At 33.7% G+C, this 23206-nt stretch overlaps 1 protein-coding gene and 1 pseudogene across 1 annotated transcript; both read right to left on the minus strand.

Moving 5' to 3' along the window:
• Positions 1-2433: 2433 nt before the first annotated feature.
• LOC149208184 (mitochondrial carnitine/acylcarnitine carrier-like protein) lies at positions 2434-3667 on the minus strand (annotated as a pseudogene).
• Positions 3668-10112: 6445 nt separating this feature from the next.
• Positions 10113-10859, minus strand: LOC149208185 (pentatricopeptide repeat-containing protein At4g25270, chloroplastic-like). Its single transcript, XM_089398256.1, has one exon. It carries the CDS (start codon positions 10857-10859, stop codon positions 10113-10115), a length of 747 nt encoding a protein of 248 aa, XP_089254382.1.
• Positions 10860-23206: the final 12347 nt, after the last annotated feature.

Genomic DNA, 23206 nt, shown 5'->3' on the forward strand with positions numbered 1-23206 from the left:
AATTCAATAAACAACACATTGCACTAATGGGGTGTTGGATTCTAGGTGTGGTTTCAGCAAAATAGATTTATCAGTAGTCATATAGGCCACATTTATCTCTCGGCTTGTGTTCTTGTGGAGACTACTGGTAATATTGAGTGAAGAGGATTAAGAATCACTGGAAAGAAAAAAATTGAAATGATGAGTGCATGTGACCTAATTTAGTGGCCCTAGAATCTTCTTTCTTGTCATCCCCTGGAAGATATTTTCTTAGAAATGTATTTATCAAAACATCCAATTTATGGTGAAGTTTGAATACGAATGGTTGCAACTTCATCATTTCTCCTAATCCTCCACGAAAGCTGGCTTGAACTCATGCACAAATTTGTTTTGGTCAATATCTCCAGAGATAAATTGATCCATTGATCCACTTGTTGTTTCTGAAATGCAACAACCAAGCTTTTCCCATGATATTTCATGTAACACATCTAAAGCAATTTTTGGACTATTTAGAAAAAGCTCGACTAGTCTTGGATGTTGTGAAATATCAAATGATATTTTTCCAGTGGAAGGATGTCTTGGAACCCCTGATTAAATTGCCACAATATGAAAATCACTATCATGTGTATTTCTGTCTTCAATGGTAAGGAAAATTCCTTCAAAAGTAGTCTCAGTCGCATTGTAGAATGCATCCACATGAACCTTATCATGTCATGCCTTTAAAGCCTTGATCCATCTCCAGTCTGAAATACAATTGATATTCCAAGGACAAAAATTCCAAAGCATTTACCATAGAATATTAACTTTGGTTCCTTGTGTTCCAAACTTTTATTTGAATTTATTTAAGGATTTTTCCTTTTTCACCCTCCTAGATAGTAAATTGGATTTTTTTTTAATTAGATAATAATGGTTGAGAATTGGATTTTTTTTAATTATATATATATATATATATATATATATATATCTATATATATATATATATATATATATATATATCTATATATATATATATATATATATAGAGAGAGAGAGAGAGAGAGAGAGATAGATAGATAGATATTCTTGTTAGACAACTAATTTCTTTTCCATATTGAATTTTATTTGAATTTGACCTGAAACTCACTTTGACTTCATAATTATGAAATAAAACAAAGTGTCTCGTTCAAACCCAAATTCCTACCTACCTATAAAATAAAGCATAATGTCTTCTCCATCTAGCATGCACTATCGTGGGAGTCCAATGGTCATCACAGTTACTTAATTTACTTAATTTTGTAAAGGTCTTATTTTCAAGTAGTTGAATATGAAAATTTAAGGTAGCACTATGTTTTAAAGTTTTGATAATTAAACAAAATTGTAATATCATTAAATTTCTTCATAAATATATGAGATATATGACTTCGGAATAATTGGTGAAATTTTGAACAAATATTAAAAATAAGAAAATGAAGTTGTTTATATAAAGCATTTAGACTATCCAATTTTATCTAATTTTATCTATTTTTTATATAGTTTTATTAAAAATAAATAAAAAAACATCACACACTTTTCACAACCCAACTTCAATTAAAGAAGTGAGCCTCTAAGTGTATCCTATATTCATGAATATTTTATTTTTGTTATTTTATTTTATTTTATTCAATTAAAGAAGTGAGCCTCTAAGTGTATCCTATATTCATGAATATTTTATTTTTGTTATTATTATTATTATTATTTTAATAAAAAGAAATTATTGCATTACAATTTTGGCATCCCAGTATTAGAGTACATAACTTGTAAAGAAATGATGGTGTATGCATTTGCATTTTCCATTAAATTGTCCAATTACAAGCTATAATATCTAGCCACACGGTAAAGTGATCTATTCTAACTTGTAGCCACACAGGAAAGTGAACTATTCTAACTTGTAGCTACGTGGGAAAGTGAACTATTCTAACTTGTAAAGAAGAAATGATGTCACATGTGTTTGCATTTTCCATTAAATTGTCCAATTACAAGCTACTATATCTAACCACCTAGGAAAATGAACTTGCAAATATATAATAGATTATACTAATTCAAAGAGAAAAGCGAGAGATCTTATGGATACATACTTGATTAACCAGATGCACTTCACTCTCAGAATTCCTCGCTTCTGAGAAGAAGGCCCCTCATGCTTTTTATTTTCGATTCAATCGTGTATAAGCCGAATAGAGGTACGATTGTAAATTGTTCAGAGGCACCAAAGAGAACATTGAACGTCTAGCTATTATCTCTAATGAGAGAGGAAGATGGAAACCCGTTAGAAATTTACGCAAAAAAATAAAATCAAAGACGACAGAGCTCACCCAAACCAAGAATGAAGAATAAAAAATGAGCCCTAAACAACTTTCAAATAACGAACATGCCATTTCCCAATTTGCTTTGTTTCTTTTGAACTCCTGTAACTAGACACAAGTTGATTTGAAGTTCCCATCATCCCAGCCTTGACCTGGTAATCTCATAAGCAAGGAAGCAGGCGACATTGGCAGGAACACTTCTGGCCATGGCTTTGACCAAGCCTTTTAGACAAGCCTTTAAGCCCTTCTAAAGCAACAAGTTTCTTGATGAGATTAATTGTACCAACATACTTTGGATGGTGAAATTCATCAATCTGAATGAAACTCTTCAAAGCATCAATTGGATATACAAGTGTCCAGCTAGAAGCGCCAGAAATCCCACCAAAAACAAGCAGGCCACCCATGCCCAATTGAGATGCATCATGTCGTCGTGCCATCAACGACTTCAGAGCCTTATACACGCCATATGCAATGCCATTTACATATACATCCCTTAATAAAGTAGGATAAAGCCCTTAAACAATTCTCTGGCTCCTTCGGATCTTAAGACATGCTTAGCTACATCAACTAGGCCATTGTGTTTAATAGAAGCTGTCACTCTTGTTACCCCTAAAGTTGCAACTGAAGCAGTAGCCAACGCACTCTAAGCTTGCAATCTACATCTGATAAGCTTAGTTGGGTAAGACAAGAAAGATAAGCAATCCCTGCCCCTTCTCCACACACCACCTGCTGCCCTACAGTGGCAAACCAGGCTCAACCCTAAATAGGGCTTCCATCTGACCTCTTGCACTAAACACAACTGCATTGCAAGCTGCGACAGTGGAAAAAGGGGCTCCCATTCCTTTGTACATCCCTGTGAGGCCTTCTTTGGCAATGGTCTACTTGACAACATCCATTGCACCGACATAGCGAAGATGCTGGCCAGGAAGAAGCAATGGTTGACTCTGGGGCTTCACCTCAATTGTGTCAAAGGGATGCCCAGATATCAGTTGTGTTGTTTCCCCAATAGTGCTAGAAATTAGATCCTTTGCTACAACGATTACCATAATTGGAAGCAACTAATCCTAAAACCTAATATCTACAACACACGACTTTACTTTATGTGGAATTCTATCTGACATTTAATATAGATAAAATCCAGCCTTTTATTTAGTTTTCAATAAACGGAAGTATTCTAAATGCAGAAAGCTTCCTTAAAATGGGTGTTCAAGGTCACTCAAATTGTACATAGAACTTTAAAATGGGTGTTCAAGTCCACTCAAATTGTACAAAGAAGGTGGATGAATTGCTCACCTGATCAACATGCCTTGTCCAACAGTAAAAATAACTTAATGTAACCTAGCGGAAAACCTACAAGCAGAACCTTGCATGAGATCGACCAAGATTCAATAACTTGGAAGTAGCAGAACCTGGAAGTCAGTTGTTGGTTGGGGCTCTCATCCTCGATAGCATTTGCGACAGATAAAGTTGAGCTTAGAAGGAGTTGAGTACCCACCTGTACAAATATCAAATCCATTAAAAACCCATATTAAGCTTAGAGGAATTAGAGGTTAGCAAATTGGAAAGGGCATTGCATTATGCCAGAGGACAACTTTCTCACCTGTGGTGGCTTGGAAACACAAGGCTTGACCTGCCATAACAGGCAAAATATTAGTTACCGTAAGTAGGCACAATGGCCCTCTGTACATGTATAGAAATGGAAAGAAAAACCATTAGAAAGAACAAATATATATATATATATATATATATATATATATATATATATATATATATATATATATATATATATATACTTGCTCCTTAGTATTATTTTCGAATGCAGATAAGACAGTACTTCTTTGGACATTTGGAACAATAGACCACTCTGCCTTTGTCATTTCTTTTACAGTGATGGAAATTCGTATTCACAGTGTTCTGTGATGTTGCCTTCATTTTATTCCCCTATGCTGGAATATTGTGATGTTGCCTTCATTTTATTCTCCTATGCTGGAATATACTATCCACCCCCATCTGCATTTTTCTGACAAAATTCTTGGTATTCTTAACCTTGAAAACATCAGGAGTTGGGGTAATATTTAACCCCTCGTTGCTTAAATTCAGTGGTGTAGGTCATTTAGGCTCTGTGTTCGAAACCAATGCACTTTACTCCAAAAAGCCATTGGTTGCTTCTTTATTGCGATCCTCGTCAATTAACATCATCTTCGTTACCCGCATTCATTAATTTCAAAACCCCAAATTCTGCCCCAATTTCTTCCTGCTCCTTGTTGACCTTGCGTTTCCGCCCTCTCTTCTTCACACCACCATCATTGCCCTCATGTAACACAGTCCGGGGCTTCCTGCCCCGCTTCTTACCCTGGCCTCTGGTGCTCGTAGTGGCCTTGGACTCTTGTTGCTACTGCATTTGATGTTTCTCACATTCCGACATTGGTACATTAGTGGGTTTAAGCACTGCAATTCCACAGGCCACAGCGCGGGGCTTCCTGCCCCGCTTTCTGCCTTGGCATCTGGAGCTCCCAGTGGCCTTGGGTTGCTGCTGCAGCAATTTTCTCGCAATCCCCAGTCCTCGGCATGCCCCGCTTCCTACCCTGGCCTCTGATGCTCGCAGTGGCCTTGGACTGTTGTTGTTGCTGAAATTGATGTCTCTGGCATTCCAACATTGGTGGTTTGAAGCTCTGCAACACCACAGCCCTGGGCCTGCTCCCATTGACCTTAGGCCACTAGCGCCACATTGCTCTGAGCTCCTTTCGCTGCAATTCTCTCCTTGTGAGCATTCTAGTGTCGTCATTGTTCATCGCCATAACCTCCATGAAGAATTCAAACGGACTCTACCTGGAACTCCTGCGTAAAAAGCGCACAGATGTGGAGCGGAGAGCATTGTTCATTGCCATAAACTCCACTAAGAATTCAAATGGACTCTACCTGTAACTCCTCCATAAAAAGCGCACAGATGTCGAGCGGAGTTTTTTTAAGGGTATTTTAATGTTTTAAAACATTTTTTATTAAATTAGACCGCTGATTTTTGTTCAATCGTCTAACAAAAGATCTAACGGCTACGATTAGGACAGAAGGGCATTTGGGGGAGTTCATTTCAGATGGAAACGCCTTACGGCGTATATATATATAAAATAAGTTTTTATTTAATATAATAATAAAAATTTTATAAAATAAAAAATATTAAACATAAATTTTAAGAATGATTTATCAACTCCTTCGCACTATGTCCCTCGGTTTTGTGCATATGACTGATAATTCGAGTTGTATTCAAATATATTTGCATCCACATTCAAATATATTCAGTATTATATATTATATATTCAGCTTACATAATATGTCCCTCGGTTTTGTGCAAATGACTGATAATTCAAATATATTTGCATCCACATTCAAATATATTCAGTATTATATATTTTGTATTCTGCTTACATATTTTTTTTTGGTTATTTTAAGAGTAAATTTATTTATATTTTATCTATTTTACAAATCAGAAAATTATAGTTTTATGTTATAAATTTACAAAAAAGACACTAAATTCATTTTAGGATTAAAACATACAATTTAAATAAAAGCCCATCACTGTCTCATGAAAAAAATCATATGGCCAAATTACAAAGGGAGAAGAAAAACAAAATGTTTCTGCGTCCATCTTCTATCTATCAAAACATCAATTACCTACCAATATGGAAAGGTCAAACACACAATTCACGTTTTTACTCAGACAGACCCTGACATCTTGTAGATGAGGGTTGGTGTGGACCTCTTAAGCAACGAAAAGACTGTCCCACAAAGTGAAAGTTCCACCAAATGTATTGTAATGATGTACTCAACGACAATGAACATCTCATATTTTTGGGTTTCCTGTGAACTAATGTACTTGATGATGTTCAATGAAACCAGCCACTCAAATCAATAGAAATTACAAGTATATCAAGGTAAAATCGTTTATTAATTTCACCTATCGGGCTCCATAGACAACTTGTAGTTGGCCTTTCAGAGGGATGACATGGATTTACCATGGTGTACTGGTAGTCTGGTAAAGGCGCCCTCTAAGCAACAGAGTACTGCAATGATGTAATATTAATCTCCAACTCAGTTTGTGGAGGTTATCTCTGGAGCTAATCAAGTTATCGACAACAACTCATCTTTTTGGATCCCATCAACTAATATAATTGATGAGATCTAACGAAGCCAACACCTCATCAATAGAAATTACAAATTTTCCTGGGAGGGTCACAGGAAAAATTGTTTACTAATCTCGCCTATCGATTTCTATATACAACTTGTACATGGCCTCTGTGGCCTCTCATAGGTGCTAGCGAAATGGTGCACAGGTTGGATTAATCCATGGTGTATTGCTAAATGCTTGTAAATGATTAAGAGAGGTTAAAAGTACTCGGGTTTTGTTGCTACTGCATTTGATGTTTCTCGCATTCCGACATTGGTACATTAGTGGGTTTAAGCACTGCAATTCCACAGGCCACAGCGCGGGGCTTCCTGCCCCGCTTTCTGCCTTGGCATCTGGAGCTCCCAATGGCCTTGGGTTGCTGCTGCAGCAATTTTCTCGCAATGCCCAGTCCTCGACATGCCCCGCTTCCTACCCTGGCCTCTGATGCTCGCAGTGGCCTTGGACTGTTGTTGTTGCTGAAATTGATGTCTCTGGCATTCCAACATTGGTGGTTTGAAGTTTTGCAACACCACAACCCTGGGCCTGCTCCCATTGACCTTAGGCCGCTAGCACCACATTGCTCTGAGCTCCTTTCGCTGCAATTCTCTCCTTGTGAGTATTCTAGTGTCGTCATTGTTCATCGCCATAACCTCCATGAAGAATTCAAACGGACTCTACCTGGAACTCCTGCGTAAAAAGCGCACAGATGTGGAGTGGAGAGCATTGTTCATTGCCATAAACTCCACTAAGAATTCAAATGGACTCTACCTGTAACTCCTCCATAAAAAGCGCACAGATGTCGAGCGGAGTTTTTTTAAGGGTATTTTAATGTTTTAAAACATTTTTTATTAAATTAGACGGCTGATTTTTGTTCAATCGTCTAACAAAAGATCTAACGGCTACGATTAGGACAGAAGGGCATTTGGGGGAGTTCATTTCAGATGGAAATGCCTTACGGCGTATATATATATATATATATATATATATATATATATATATATATATATATATATATATATCTAATAAGTTTTTATTTAATATAATAATAAAATTTTTATAAAATAAAAAATATTAAACATAAATTTTAAGAATGATTTATCAACTCCTTCACACTATGTCCCTCGGTTTTGTGCATATGACTGATAATTCGAGTTGTATTCAAATATATTTGCATCCACATTCAAATATATTCAGTATTATATATTATATATTCAGCTTACATAATATGTCCCTCGGTTTTGTGCAAATGACTGATAATTCAAATATATTTGCATCCACATTCAAATATATTCAGTATTATATATTTTGTATTCTGCTTACATATTTTTTTTTGGTTATTTTAAGAGTAAATTTATTTATATTTTATCTATTTTACAAATCAGAAAATTATAGTTTTATGTTATAAATTTACAAAAAAGACACTAAATTCATTTTAGGATTAAAACATACAATTTAAATAAAATCCCATCATTGTCTCATGAAAAAAATCATATGGCCAAATTACAAAGGGAAAAGAAAAACAAAATGTTTCTGCATCCATCTTCTATCTATCAAAACATCAATTACCTACCAATATGGAAAGGTCAAACACACAATTCACGTTTTTACTCAGACAGACCCTGACATCTTGTAGATGAGGGTTGGTGTGGGCCTCTTAAGCAACGAAAAGACTGTCCCACAAAGTGAAAGTTCCACCAAATGTATTGTAATGATGTACTCAACGACAATGAACATCTCATCTTTTTGGGTTTCCTGTGAACTAATGTACTTGATGATGTTCAATGAAACTAGCCACTCAAATCAATAGAAATTACAAGTATATCAAGGTAAAATCATTTATTAATCTCACCTATCGGGCTCCATAGACAACTTGTAGTTGGCCTTTCAGAGGGATGACATGGATTTACCATGGTGTACTGGTAGTCTGGTAAAGGTGCCCTCTAAGCAACAGAGTACTGCAATGATGTAATATTAATCTCCAACTCAGTGTGTGGAGGTTATCTCTGGAGCTAATCAAGTTATCGACAACAACTCATCTTTTTGGATCCCATCAACTAATATAATTGATGAGATCTAACGAAGCCAACACCTTATCAATAGAAATTACAAATTTGCCTGGGAGGGTCACAGGCAAAAATTGTTTACTAATCTCACCTATCGATTTCTATATACAACTTGTACATGGCCTCTGTGGCCTCTCATAGGTACTAGCGAAATGGTGCACAGGTTGGATTAATCCATGGTGTATTGCTAAATGCTTGTAAATGATTAAGAGAGGTTAAAAGTACTGGGGTTGATATTTCACATTTGCATAAACAAGCCCATACTCTGAAAGAATACTCAATATTTATTACAAGTACACTACAATGAATTCGTACCAATTTCAGAGATTTTAATTCATATTGATTCATTTACAGCAATTATTGAAGATAAATCTCATCTTGGTTGCAACTTTTCATTCTTCTCCAAGGGCTTCACTCTGAAGTTACAAAAGGAAAAAGTATTTAGATTCTTCTGAATAGCGCATCATTTATAATGCCATCTAATAGGAGTTAGAAAAGGGAAAAAAATGCTTAGATTCTAGCGAATAGCACATCACTTAAAGTACATACATGGCAAACATTTCCTAGCCTTTTGATTACTGCTTGTTATTTTGAATGCCCTTTAGTTCAAAAAGATATCATCCATGCTAAAAATGGTGGCCATCTTTTGCACGCAATGAACAATTTCATCTGTAGTGCAAATAAGGGAGCTCTCTTCCTTATTAGATCCCCAACATCCTGTCCCCAAGTGTTGTTAGTTAAAACCCAGATATGCTTAAATCTCGCTGCAAAAAGAATTTGTTGATTCAGCTCCTCGAGGATTGAATTTGAAGACTTCAATAACCTCCAACTATCATTTCGCTCTTCATAGATCAATCATGAATATTTCCCCTCCATTAGAAAAGCTACATTTGAATTTTACTCCAATTGGTAGGAGATATTGGTTTGATTTTCACTTTTTGGACCGTGAGTATTATTATTGATTTTTGGAGTTAACAGGTTAACTTCTTCCCAATGGCAAAGCCTTTTCCATAAAAAGGAATACCCTGCCCTTTAAACTTCATCTCTGATTCTCCACAGCATGCTGGACAAATCATGCTGCAATGATATGCTTAAAATTATTTTGTGACCATGGATTAGTTCCAGCTTTTTATGTTATAGCAGGTGCAACCCACCAGCCCACTGAAGCATAGATATTTGAGAGCACAACATAAGTTGCTACATTTTTCCAATCCAACTCAAAAAGGTGTTCTGCAGCGTATTCTCCTAACTCTGTATTGTTATGTATGATACAGGCACCAAGCAAACACCCCCAGACTGTAGCATCAGGGGTTATTGGCATTTTGCTTATCATGTCTTTAACCTCTTCCAGGTGCCTAGCACGGCCAACAAGGTCAACCATGCAGCCATAGTGTTCTATCACAGGTGTGATCTGGTAACATTGACTCATAGAATTAAAGTACTTTCGGCCCTCATCCACTAGGCCTGCATGACAGCATGCCGACAACACATTGACGAAGGTAACACTGTCTGGTTTCATACCATATTGTTGCATTTCTTGAAATAGTTTCAGGGCCTCCTTGCCACATCCATGCATTGCATATCCTGCAATCATTGAATTCCATGAAAGCACATCTTTTCCATGTATCCATTGTGCAGGTATCCCGTAATCATGGCGTTCCAGGAAACAATATTTCGTTCAGGCATTTTGTCAAACACATCGCGTGCTTTCTCAATAATACCACATTTTGCATACATGTCCAAGAGGGCAGTGCCTACAAAAACATCATACTGAAACCCTCGTCTGCTTATGGCCTCATGAACTTCCTCGAGGGTTTCCAAGGTGTTACATGCAGGAAGAACACCGGTAAAGGTGAATTGATCGGGTTGAATTTCACTCTGTTTTTTCATTTGACGAAACAGAACCAAAGCTTCCTGGGAAAATCCATGTCTGGCATATGCTGAAATCATGGCATTCCATGAAAAGGCGTCTCGTGTTGTCATCTGGTCGAACACTCGCCGAGAATCCTCCGGGCTCCCGCACGTAGCATACATAGTGATAAGAGTGTTAAGTAAGAATCTATCTCCGACAAAACCCCTCTGATGCATTTGGGCGTGGAATATTTTGCCGCCCGATAAGGCCTTAAGCTTAACGCAGCCCTGCGGGAGAGAAACACATGCACTTCTATCTACAACGTTGTCGGTAGCATGCAAGAAGCCGAGGGCGTCTTTTAGCAGGCCCACTTCACGCAGTGTTACCCCATTCTGTACAGACGAAGTGTTTGTGTTAGCTCCTGTTTCAAGTACAGCAATGGCAGACTGCCTAACTTGAAGATTAAGCACGAACCCAACGAGCATTACAGTCTTCTTCTTTTTCGGGTTTCTTAATGGCTGTCTCCTTAGCAACCTGTTCATCTGAATATGTTAAAGTTCAAATCTATGGCATCCCTGCTCCATAAATCTGCCGAATATAGGCGGATTTATTTCAAATTCGAGAACGACGAAAACGACACTGATCAAATGAAAAATATGTTACTGCTGCGTAAAAAGCGCACAGATGTGGAGCGGAGAGCATGGTTCATTGCCATAAACTCCACTAAGAATTCAAATGGACTCTACCTGTAACTCCTCTGTAAAAAGCGCACAGATGTCGAGCTGAGTTTTTTTAAGGGTATTTTAATGTTTTAAACATTTTTTTATTAAATTAGACGGCTGATTTTTGTTCAATCGTCTAACAAAAGATCTAACGGCTACGATTAGGACAGAAAGGCATTTGGGGGTGTTCATTTTAGAGGGAAACACCTTACGACGTAATTAAACCATTTGTAAATTTCGTTGAGCTTAATAGAAATATGTTTTAAAATATAATGGTTGAAAATTTGCAGTTTTATATCATATAAACTATAATTCTGATTGTATTAATAAATGTAATTTTTTAATTTGAATTTATTATTTAATTTAAATGGTTTTTTTTTCCCTTAATTTTAATTACATATTATTAATAATTTAAAAAAATAATTAAATATTATTAATAATTCTAAAAAATAAAATAAAATCTAAATCTAAATAATATATCGTTATTTTTAAATTATGTAACTTGAAAAAATACAACTATATATTATTAATAATTCTAAAATGTAATGTAAATAATATATCATTATTTTCAAATTATTTAAGTTGAAAAAATATAATAAAAGTAAATAGTGTAGTTTAATTAATAGATAAAATGGTCTTTTCAATAACATGGTCAAAAAGAAAAATATATATAAAAAAGGCCATGTTCTCCATTAGTTAAACATTAAAGTATAATGAATAATATGTATAGAAATTAATGTCATATATAAATAATTAATAGCTAAAATGGTCTTTACAATAACATGTTTTTTTTTTAATACAAATTGAGGCGAAATTATGATAAAAAGAAAAATATCAAAAAAATAGGCCATGTTCTCTATTAGTTAAACATTAAAATACAATGAATAAAATGTATAGAAATTAATGTCAAATATATATATATATATATATATATATATATATATATATATATATCTAGGAAATACCAAATAATTTATTTATTAAATGAAAATTTATAGCTTTTGAAATTAATGAGGAAAATTGGAATACAACTTTAAGCTTGAAATCCACAAATTATGAAGAACGAAGAAAACTAAATGAAATGAATTAGAACAAGACGATTAGGACAAATAATGAAGAACAAAGAGAACTAAATGAAATGAATTAGAACCAGAGGATTAGGATGAGAGGATTACATAGATTGTTTAAAATTCATGAAAGAGTAATAAAATAGAAATGAGATATAAATTAGGTAACAAATTAATATAAAAATGATGAGAGAATAAGTATTTAATCATGCTAGAATATAGTATAATTTAAAATGATGCAATAATTGATATGTAATATGTTTGAAATAAAAGATAATTATACTATTAATAAATAATGTGTGAGAATAATCATAATAAAATATTGTTGCAAAATAAGGTTTGACGAATTTTAAAATAAAAACTTGGAAGGAAAGGAAAGGGGAAAAGGGTGTCCAAGAAGGAAAATATTTTACTAATTAAGGTTTCTTTAATAGCACTAAAAATATATTAAATTAAGAGAGGGAATTCAAAGAACACTGAAAGGAAAGCCCAAAAAAAAGAATGTTTTAAAATAAAAGGAGGGGATAAAGGGAAGGTTAAGGTTGAGGGCCACATGGAGGACCTTGAAGTGAAAGATAGCTAAGAGAAAGAGTGGGGCATGGGAAATTTATGCTCTTCTGAAAAGGGCCTACTAAGGAAAGAAGATTTAGAATAGTAACTTGAATGGTTCACCTTCGAGTGCTTGCATTCATAGTAGTCTCTTAATGAATTGATTGTAGGAGAAATAAAATATTTGAGAAAGTGGGTTATGTGGTGAATACCTTATCTCAACGAATGAAAGAGAAATATTACTTATGTCTAGTTCTTATTCATCCTTGACATAAAAAATAGAAAGAACATGTAGTGTTGGAAATTATCAGGCCATACTTAATCCTTTCATTAGCAACCCACCGCGAGCTAGTTATTGCAACTTTCTAGGAACTCGATTAGTGGTCAAGGTGATGAATGAGGGGTTGCCAAGATTGACTATGTTTATATACATCTTATTGATTGAAGTTACAAGGTGCTTCTTAATTTCAAACACTTTTTTAATGACGCAGGAGGCATAATAGTGAGCTTACATTAAGATTTTGGTTTGATCAAAGAAAATGAGGTGTTTGTTTTTGAAGGAATTTTAAAAAATGGAATATTTTAAGATGTGGTTATGAGATGTGTTAATTATGTATTACTTGATATAGGATTTGAAAGAACACCTTGTTTGACTAATGAAAGAATTTCCATAAGAACAAGGCATTTGATAAGCCCTTAATCCCATCATGGGATCTGATTTTATCTTTGGAAGATCATAATAATTGATTAAGATTCTTCTGAGGTCTTAATATCATCTTAATGTTCTTTTTCATTAAGAATTTGGCAATGAAATTCATGATGTGTTTGATATAAGTAAGAGAGATAAGAGCATGGGGCTAGGAGAAGTTGCAAGTTTTAGAAATTGGATTCTTAGCCCATGAAAATATATCCTAATTTGGGAGATGAGATAAGCATAAGTCATTAAGGATTTGGTAATGGGGTTCTTTCCTTCTCTAGCAATTAGGGGTCAAAAATTCGAGTGGCATGAGTGAATAGGGTTTTGAGGACTATGGAATTTTTAGCAAGGGGATGTTGTGAATGGGCATAGAGATACAAGTTGTGTAAATATTTTTCCTATAAAAATGGGGGGAGAGAAATTCATATGGAAGACGAGAGATGAGGATGTCCAAAAATGGAAGAGATTGATCTTTTTCTAGATCCATGGTGAATTGGATATGGGCAGGTATTTTGTTAAGGCAATGGAGGAAGATGATAAGAGTCAATTATCCATGAGACCAAAAGATAAAAATATCATAAAAAAATTGTACAAACATTTTGGTTTCATACTCAAAGTGTTTAGGGTGATGGTTTCAAAATGTTCCATAAAGTTGTTAGCAATAATCAGAGATAGAGGAAATCCCATCGTTGTGCTTTTGGTTTGCCCATAAAAAAATCCTTCAAAGTTGGACATGGTAAAAGAGAGGTAGATCTGAACAATGTTAAGATCATGGTTGACTAACCTACAAATGACATCAATGGCTTCAGGCACTAGGGTCTTAGTGAATAGATATATAACATCAAAGATAACCATAATGTCTTTTTCATCCAATTGAATGTCATTTTTTAATGGATGAAGTCAGAAGAGTCCTTTATGAAGGAGGAGGTTTTCTATCAAAACATTAGTGTTTTTTAGCAAGAAAGAGAATACGGGCGTGAGTGGGATCTTCTATAGCATTGAAAATAGGCCTCATGGGGATGTTATGTTTGTGAATCATGGGTTGACCATATAATGAGGGATTTTAAGGTTTATAGGGAATAAAATATATTTGAAATAAATGGTCTAAGGAGGAATAATTGATAACTCTAGAGGAGGAAGAGAGAAGATTAAGAGGTTTATATTTGTACCTGTAACCTATGAATATAAACTTATTGACCTCATCTCTTCCTCCTATAAACATTACACTAAAATTACCATCAATTCCATTAACAATCTTGTTCTCGGATCCATCAAATATTCCTTTTTACACCCTTTAGTTAAAAAATGTCTTATTCCACATAACCATAAAACTCTCTGAATCTATGGCAAAACAAAGTTTCAAAAACCTAAAATCTCCTTGAAGTCTATTTTCAATGCTACAGGAGCTTTGGTTCATGCTCCTAGTGATTTTTTTTCTAACAAATTCCAATATTTCATTTGAAAAAACTTCGTTCACAAAGGATTCTTCCAACTTCATTCATAAAACCAAGTATCTTAACATGTATTAAAAGGGAATTATAGTTAGCTTTGATGTAGTATATCAGTTCATTAAGGTCCTGGTTCTAAAATCCATTGATCTTGTTTCTAACTTAGTTGACCTTTAAACCCTTAAGCTTATTCATATATGTCTCTCTTCCAAATTATTTTTCTTGAAATGAATCATTTAGGAGAAAATTTAAGGCACAACCATGGGGGTATCTTGATCCCTCTATTGCTACCATCTTTATGGAGCATTTCAAAACCATCTCCATAGACAATTGGTACATGAAAGAAAAATTTTGGTATCATTTCGTTGATGATATCTTTTTCATCTAGCTTCATGTCCGATCTACTCTTATCACCTCCCTTGAACATCTTAACAACATTCCCCCCCATATCCAATTCACCATGGACCTAGAAAATGATCAAGCTGTTCGCTTGTTGGACATCCTCATCTCTTTTCTTCCAAATGGTTTGCTGAAACAAAATTCATAGTAAAAATATGCACAAAGAACATTATCCCCTTACCCATTACATCATCTCTTTTCACAGAAGTATATATTCTTAAAACCCTATACACTTGTGCAATTTTAATTTCTAACCCCAATTTCTTGATGAAAGAAAAAACCCAATTAAGGAATTCCCAAATGACAAATGGTTACCCTGTAATTTCTCCTCCACCACACACCAATAGAGTCGAATTATCTTTTTATTTTTTATTTTTTATTCAACTGAGTCACATCTTCTAAAAATTAAAAAATGAAAGAGCAATAATTAACAAGGATTTTCAAAGATATTTGCACCACCTTGGAGAAATAATGCAATGATAGATTTATTAGCAATGAATTTTCATTTTCAATGCAATCCCTTTACACTATAATGACAATTGTCAAACAATCAAATACCTATTATGTCCATCTATCCATAAAGAATGGAACCATGGATCAAGGATATGAGGTACTAGTACTTATAACTTCAGTCTTAATTAAATTTTCTTTTTAATATTAAATCATATATTTTATACTTAACACACGTACCATTACTCGTGGGGACCCCTAACATAAAAACACACAAATATTCATGTGAAACTATCCTCTTTTCTCTCATTAAGAGATTCTTATAATGCGATTCCACTGAAGTGTAAACATTGGTAAATACCTACCGATCCAAGAGGGATCTTGGCATGGCACACAGTAATATTTATTTTTATACAACAAATTTTAGTCTCGTTATAATATTGTTGATGTTTGGTTCATACATTGGTTGATTGAAACCTGTGGACATCATTACGTAGGGAGATATCAACACTTGACAACCATGGAATAGTCATTAACATGCAATTAATTTTAAGTTTTTTAAACTATATGGAATTTGGATGAGTTGTTAAGCTCTTTGGCTCAGGCTACTAGGAGATGGGATGGCTTGGATGATCTCAACCATTCATCCATGGCCACCTCCGTCTAGTAGTAGCCATTCTTTATAACTAGGTTTTGCTAATTGATTGAAGGGAATAGGGTATTCACTCGCAATTTTGTGTTGGTATGTTGTTGGAGAGAACATGACTCCATCGTTATGAAAAACCCTAATCCACTTACTCTTCACAATTGTCTTACCGCTCCCTGGTGCATCATTCACATCATTACTCAGCATGTCAAACATTCGGAAGGTAGCCATACAACATGGTTGTCTCATATAGATTGTAAGTAGGTAAGGGCTTATCTTTTTAGAACCATAATCCCTTATATGTGCGTAATCCAATTTTGTATCTCTCCAAAAGGTTTCCAAGTTGGAGTTTTATTTTTTCAATATTTTACTCCACATAGTGTGCAATGTTAACATGTTTTCTTTTCGTTTTTATTGTGTGGGAGAAACAAGGTTTGAGAATAATGGGTATGAAACTTACCATTATGGTCTTCGAGTTTTTTTTGGTTGACTATCCTAAGTGAAATTTTGTAGGTGTTAACCCATACTTAAAAACCAAAACAAAACAATTGTGCAGGCTCACCACTCCTATGGCATATAAGAGAAAATTTCTCGACAGCTTGAATTTTGAGGGGTTCGGGTTTATGACTTTTTTACAATTTAAAGGGGTTTCCATTAAGGGTTTTCAGTTTTTTTAAGAAACCCTTAAGGTGTTGAAAGCTCATGCCTCAACTTCCAGGCATATATGTGAGAACTGTGGAGATGGACCCTGGCAATGGCCTCCTCCATCACGACTTGTTAAGTGTAGCCATTTTCTTGATATGTTATCTTCCTTTGGGCACAGACCCTAAGAACTTTATTTTGAAGAATATTTGTACCTATATATATATGAACAGTATTACTCTAGAAAAATTATATTTTGTTTTTCGTTCTTTTCAAGGAGTACATAGTTACTAATTATTATTCAATAAAATAAATTGAGCTTTCATACTCTGTCTTTTCCTAACTTGTCTACTTTGCATTTTCATGATTCTGGGTTATTTGAAATTATTGTATATTGTTCTTATTCTATGCATTACAACACCATTTCTTAAGGTTGGAATATTCTCAAAGTTCATATACTTGACGTTTGGTTGTTAGTTAATCTTTTCCGATCATTTTTGTTCTACGGTTTCAAAAAAGATATCAAAATGGTTTGTCTTCATAAATGTTTTCTAGTACATACTAATCTAATTGCTTGCACATTGTACAGAACCGTCGGGCTTATGCATTGGCTAGTTTAGTACATACCTTGTGCAGAAAAGGTTCCCTTCCGGGGACCTTCTTACCAAATTAAAACTAACCCTTCATATAAAAGGTAAATCATAAATTTATCTTGTAGCTACAACACCACAACCACAGGGTTAGAAATTGGTAAATAATATTTTCATAAAGAAAATGAATTCAATTTTTTTTATAAGACACTTATGCTTCCTGAATCCTTAAGTCCCATTCCTCTGCCTGACGATGTAAACTTGTACCTGTGTTGCAATAGTATTCTATTTCTTGCATACTTAATTCATTAACGTATATGGAAGCATTGCATGATTAATATCTACAAGTTTTGTTTTTCTTTATTTCTCTAAAAATATATGTGGTGTTATCATTGGGGAGTTCCCATTTCATAGTCATTCTTTTCCTTTGTTTTTTTTTCTATGCACGATATCTAACTAATAATGATATAAAAAATCCATTAGTTATTTACAGGTATTAGGTACTTATCTAAAAGTTTAATATAATTTATGTTAAGCTTGTTCGACCACCCAACCATAAGCCAATCTCCTTCTCTTAGCTTCCCCCAAGCCACTATCCCTCAGTCAAGTTCAAAACTGACTATTCTGTTCTCTTCGTTGGAGGAGACAAGTCTCTAGAAAAACAAGTATCTTAGCAATTGTTTACCAACAACTATCTCCAATTGGTGTAGAGGTGTTCACTGCCTTTCTCTCTAGTAGGGAAAACTCAATATTTCTAGATGAACAAAATTTCTCTTCCATTGTTCTTGTTTTTGTTCTTTCTAGTTTTCTTTTCAATGTATCCTCTTTTTATCTCTCCTAACATCTTTCTCCAGCCAACAAGAGAGAGAGAGACCTATTTTTTTTCTTTTTTACCCTTCGAGGGATCAAAATTCTTTTATTTCCTTTTTTTGGTTGAAAAATCGTTTTTCTTTGGATTGAGGGTTATTTACTCTTCAAGCAACTTTAACATATTTCTCTTTCCTGACCTTACTATTTTTCATTAATATTCGCCATATTCTTAACGACATGTAATATCTAGTTAAAAACAAACATTCATATCAAATTTAATATCAAACATTTTGGTTAAATACATGATATAAAATTACCCAAATTAAAATTGTCCAAAACTTAACATTTAACACACCTCAGTCATAAAGTTTTTTAAGTCATAGACTCAAAGGCATTACATACCCCATCTTCTAAATTAAGAATGCTTTCATCGAGATGAGAATCTAATTTCTAAAACTTCCACCGTCTCCCAACTCCACAATCTTATTTCTTTTCCTTTTATTCAAGGCACCATGGATCTCATTATGAAAATCTTAACCAAAAAGGAGATTAAGATTGTAGTAAAAGCCTACAAGATGCTTAATCAATTATTTTGGTCCCATGATGGGATTAAGGGTACACCAAATCCCCTGGTCATGTGGAAAGGCTTACATTAGTCAAAGTGGGCATTATTTCAAATCCCATATCAAGGAACACATTAATGACAAAATCCATAATGCATCTCTAAATCTTCCATTTCTAAATATTCTTTAAAATTAAACACTTAGTTTAATTTAATTAAACTTAGGAAGCACCTTGATAACTTTAATTGAGAATATGGATATAGACTTAGCCAATCTTGAAAACCCTTCATTCATCACCTTGATCATTAATCCAATTCCTAGTGAATCTCCCCCTCATTGACTCTTTCTTTTAGTTATCTTTATTTCTCATTCCGCCCCCTAGTCGTCAACCTTAATTTTCCCTTTACCCCATCTCTCCCCTCCACCTCTCTCCCCACTCCACCTTTTATTTATGTTCCCTTTTCATTATGGGCTCACCTTTTACTATTATTTGCATTGTCTTCATTAATATTTTTTGTGTCATTAGTTGAACCTCCATTCAGTAACGAAATTTCCTTCCTGCCACCCACCTTTTCCTTTTCCTTTAATTTACGGTTTTCTATTCTCAAATTCTCCCATCATTATTTTACTGTCATCACTATCACTCCACATTAATTATTATTATTTAGTAATATTGTACTCCTCTTTTTATTTCCAAAATATTCCATATTGATTATTAGAACATTTTATGTTCTATCAAATAGAAACTATGTTACATACTTATTATATTCTTATTATTTTATGGAATATTTATATCATCATTAAACCCTTATTTTATCATAATAATTACACTGATTCATTATCTCATCTCTATCACATTTTTACTATTTTTTCATAATCTCCAAACCATTTCAAATATTTATAGCTTTTCTCCCTCCAACGTTACACCTTTTAATCATCATATATAATCCTCTCCTTCCTAATTCATGGAGTCCTTCATTCAGTTTTATTTGTTCATGATGATCAATATTGGAATTTCCACTTGAAATGTTAGACAGTTCATTACAATTTATAGAGTTCGCATCAAAAATTTATTAAAAAATTATTATTTATATATATAATTTATATACTATATATAAATAGAACAAATAACAAAAAAATTTAAAGATCAAAACTTTAAAATATATTCATCAAAATTAAATAATTTAATATTATGTAATCATTAATTTGTAATATTTTACATTTATAAATATACTTTAGTCATATATTGATAATAGTGAAAAATTCAATTCTTCTATAAGTTTAAAAGACCTTGTCAGTTATATAAGTAAAGTAATTGCATTGAGAAATATGGAATTATCCAAATTCTAAAACATTCATGAGAAATATGGAATTATCCAAATTATAAAACATTCTTTTTAGTAATTTATTATATTAAGGAAACTATATAAAATCTAAAAAATTCATGAGAAATATGGAATTATCCAAATTCTAAAACATTCTTTTTATGAGTGCATTATAGAGGAACAAATTTATTATATTAAGGAAACTGTATAAAATCTAGGCTTATGTTCTAGAAACATAAATAAACAAGTGTGTACAAGAGAAACACAAAAATCATAAGAGAAAGTGCTACATTAAATACTTAAAAGCTTACACCACTTTGTATTTTAAATCGTGATGATCACAAGATGCTATTATATGAATTAGAAATAGAATTGTGTATTTTTACATAATTCAAGTGTGGTGTCTTTTCATATGGGGGCATGGGCTTACTAAACAAGGGTACACACCATCGAAACTTCAATGGGGAGAAATGCCATATCACGTGGGTTCATATTAGGGGATATATATTGAGGAAAAAATGACATAATATATTGGTGGATATATAGGAGATATATAAGAAATGAAGCTCAAAGTTAATGAAAAAATATAAAGGGGTATAAAAAATATTAATGAAAAATGGATACCTAAAATATCTAGTAAAAGGAGGGGTTTTTTAAATTGAGATGACGTATTGGGTTCATATTGGTAGGGGGTTAAATAATGTGATTTTTACAGGTATTTTCTAATATGTAGTAAAATTAGGGGTATTGTTTTGTATGCCATAGGATGCTTCTCGACACTTATGGATGACATCCATAGTAATCCCGTTGACAAAATATTGTAACTTACCTAGGGGAAGTCAAATTAAGGACTTTCTTGCATATCCAAATACCCAATAACATTGGAAACAATTTTTTGAGCTAACCCCTCACGTGTGTGTATTTAATACAAAAAATAGTGCACGACAAATGTAGTGGCCTAGGAATAAACACATGGTGGGAAACATGTGGCAGCGATGAGTAGAGTACAACATTGTATGGTGGATCATCATGTTTTCCATTAGTTTGCCCTAGCTAGTAACATTAAGCTTTGGGTTAATAATGATTGACTCTTAGCCATCAATGTTGGACCAAAATGTTTCTTGTTAGGGAGCTAGTGGTTTCCCACCCCCTTTTCCTTTATAGATTTTCTAGCTTAGAGACAAAGTTAGCCTCCCAAACCCTGGTATTGTTTAGAGTAGTGTGGACATGTTGGAGAGGATGAAGGTTTCTCCTTACTCACGTTACATGGGGTCCCTTCGTAGCTTAAGTCACTGTGTTTTCCATAGTTCAAGGACCAAGTTTGAAAATTGATGTGTTTAATTAATAGCCACACAATTTGATAAGGCTTGGCTAGTTAATTTGTTGTTAAATGCAATTTTCATTTATTAATTACTTTTAGCATTGGTTCTAAGAATTGTTGCATATGGTGATGCATATCTATTTACGTATGCAACTGTTCATATGTGTCCTTACAGGTTCTCTGTATTGAGTATTGACATTACTAGAATGGTTGTCGATGCCACAATGACTTTGCTCATTGGTGCATGGATGTAATGTCTTAGAATAATTATAAAGATGTCTTGGTTCTCTTCCCACTATCCAGGGGACACATTATAATGGACTGACGTAATGAGGTTGTTGGTGTATGTAAAATTTTATGATATGATTAACACATGGCTTGATTTGCTAGTGATAACTTGATATCACAGTTATAAAATTATATAAAATAAAAATGTCTTATCCTCATTAGTGCATGAATGGAATGCCATGGAATGATTGGAAATATTCCCTTGTCTCTCTTCCCACTACTGAAGGGACACATTACCTAATGGACCAGGGTAATGAGCTTACTGGTATATGTAAAATGTTATGATGTGATTAACGCATGGATTGATTTCCTAGTTTTAATTTGATATCATAGTTACAAAATATATATAAACTAATTATTTTTTTATGTATGATACAATCTGAATACCATATCTTGCAGCAACATCATCTTTTGGAGACAACTTGGTCATATGAAATAATCCACTTGTGGTCCATAAGGGGACAAATTCCCACATTTTCCAAATTCCTTTGAGTTTTGGGCTATTAATTTGTTCCCTTACATTTGAAAAAGATAAGATCTTAGGCAATTAGAGAAAATTTTACTTTATACTCCAAGACTAATGGGTGGTTACAACAAAGTTCATATTTGCAAGAAAGCTAGTATATTATACTATCATTATTGAGGCTACAATTGGGTCATGAGCTTTCAAGTAGCATCTAGCCTTAGCCCCATACATGAGACTTGTTACTACCCTTGGTTACAATTTAGCCTCATGTCTTGCATGATTTTAGTATTTGTTATTATTTTAGAGTTAAGTTTTTAGTAGCGTGTATATATATATTCTAAGAAAAGAAAAACATAGTTTCTAATGACAAAGTTGGGTAGTTGACAATTAGTCAAGGATAAGAAGCTAGAAAAAAAAGATAAAATAAATCAGGACTGAGTTCAATATGGTAGTGGGCATTAAATTATTGGAACTTTCAATGACGTAATGGATTGACGAAATTCCATATAATACTCAGTTTGATTCTAAATATTTATATTTATTTGGGTTTGTGGCTCAGTATGGTAGTGGATGTTATGGGTACTTCTAGTGAAATATTATGTCATTGCAGTTCTAGCTCATACTTTGACTAACTGTAACCCTTAGATTTAATTTTCTTTATAACATTAATGATATCTAGTTCTAAATTAAACTTTTTATAGAAGTAACAATTGGCATTATTTATTGTCCATTGTTGTGGGAGAGTATTATATCTGTCACACAAACTTGTTACATCGAAAGGTGTTTTCTCTATGGCTTTCGGTGTGCAAACATTGTTCCCTTTCGTGAATGAGAGAGCTTAATTTTTGT

The sequence above is a fragment of the Pinus tabuliformis genome, chromosome 1_2, assembly GCF_031772625.1.
Source record: "Pinus tabuliformis cultivar Carrire ecotype Pingquan chromosome 1_2, CPIR1, whole genome shotgun sequence".
NCBI lineage: Eukaryota > Viridiplantae > Streptophyta > Pinopsida > Pinales > Pinaceae > Pinus > Pinus tabuliformis.

Bases quoted from the DNA above. Each gene is read 5' to 3' on its own strand.
- LOC149208185 (XM_089398256.1), bottom strand. From the start codon at position 10,859: ATGCTCGTTGGGTTCGTGCTTAATCTTCAAGTTAGGCAGTCTGCCATT.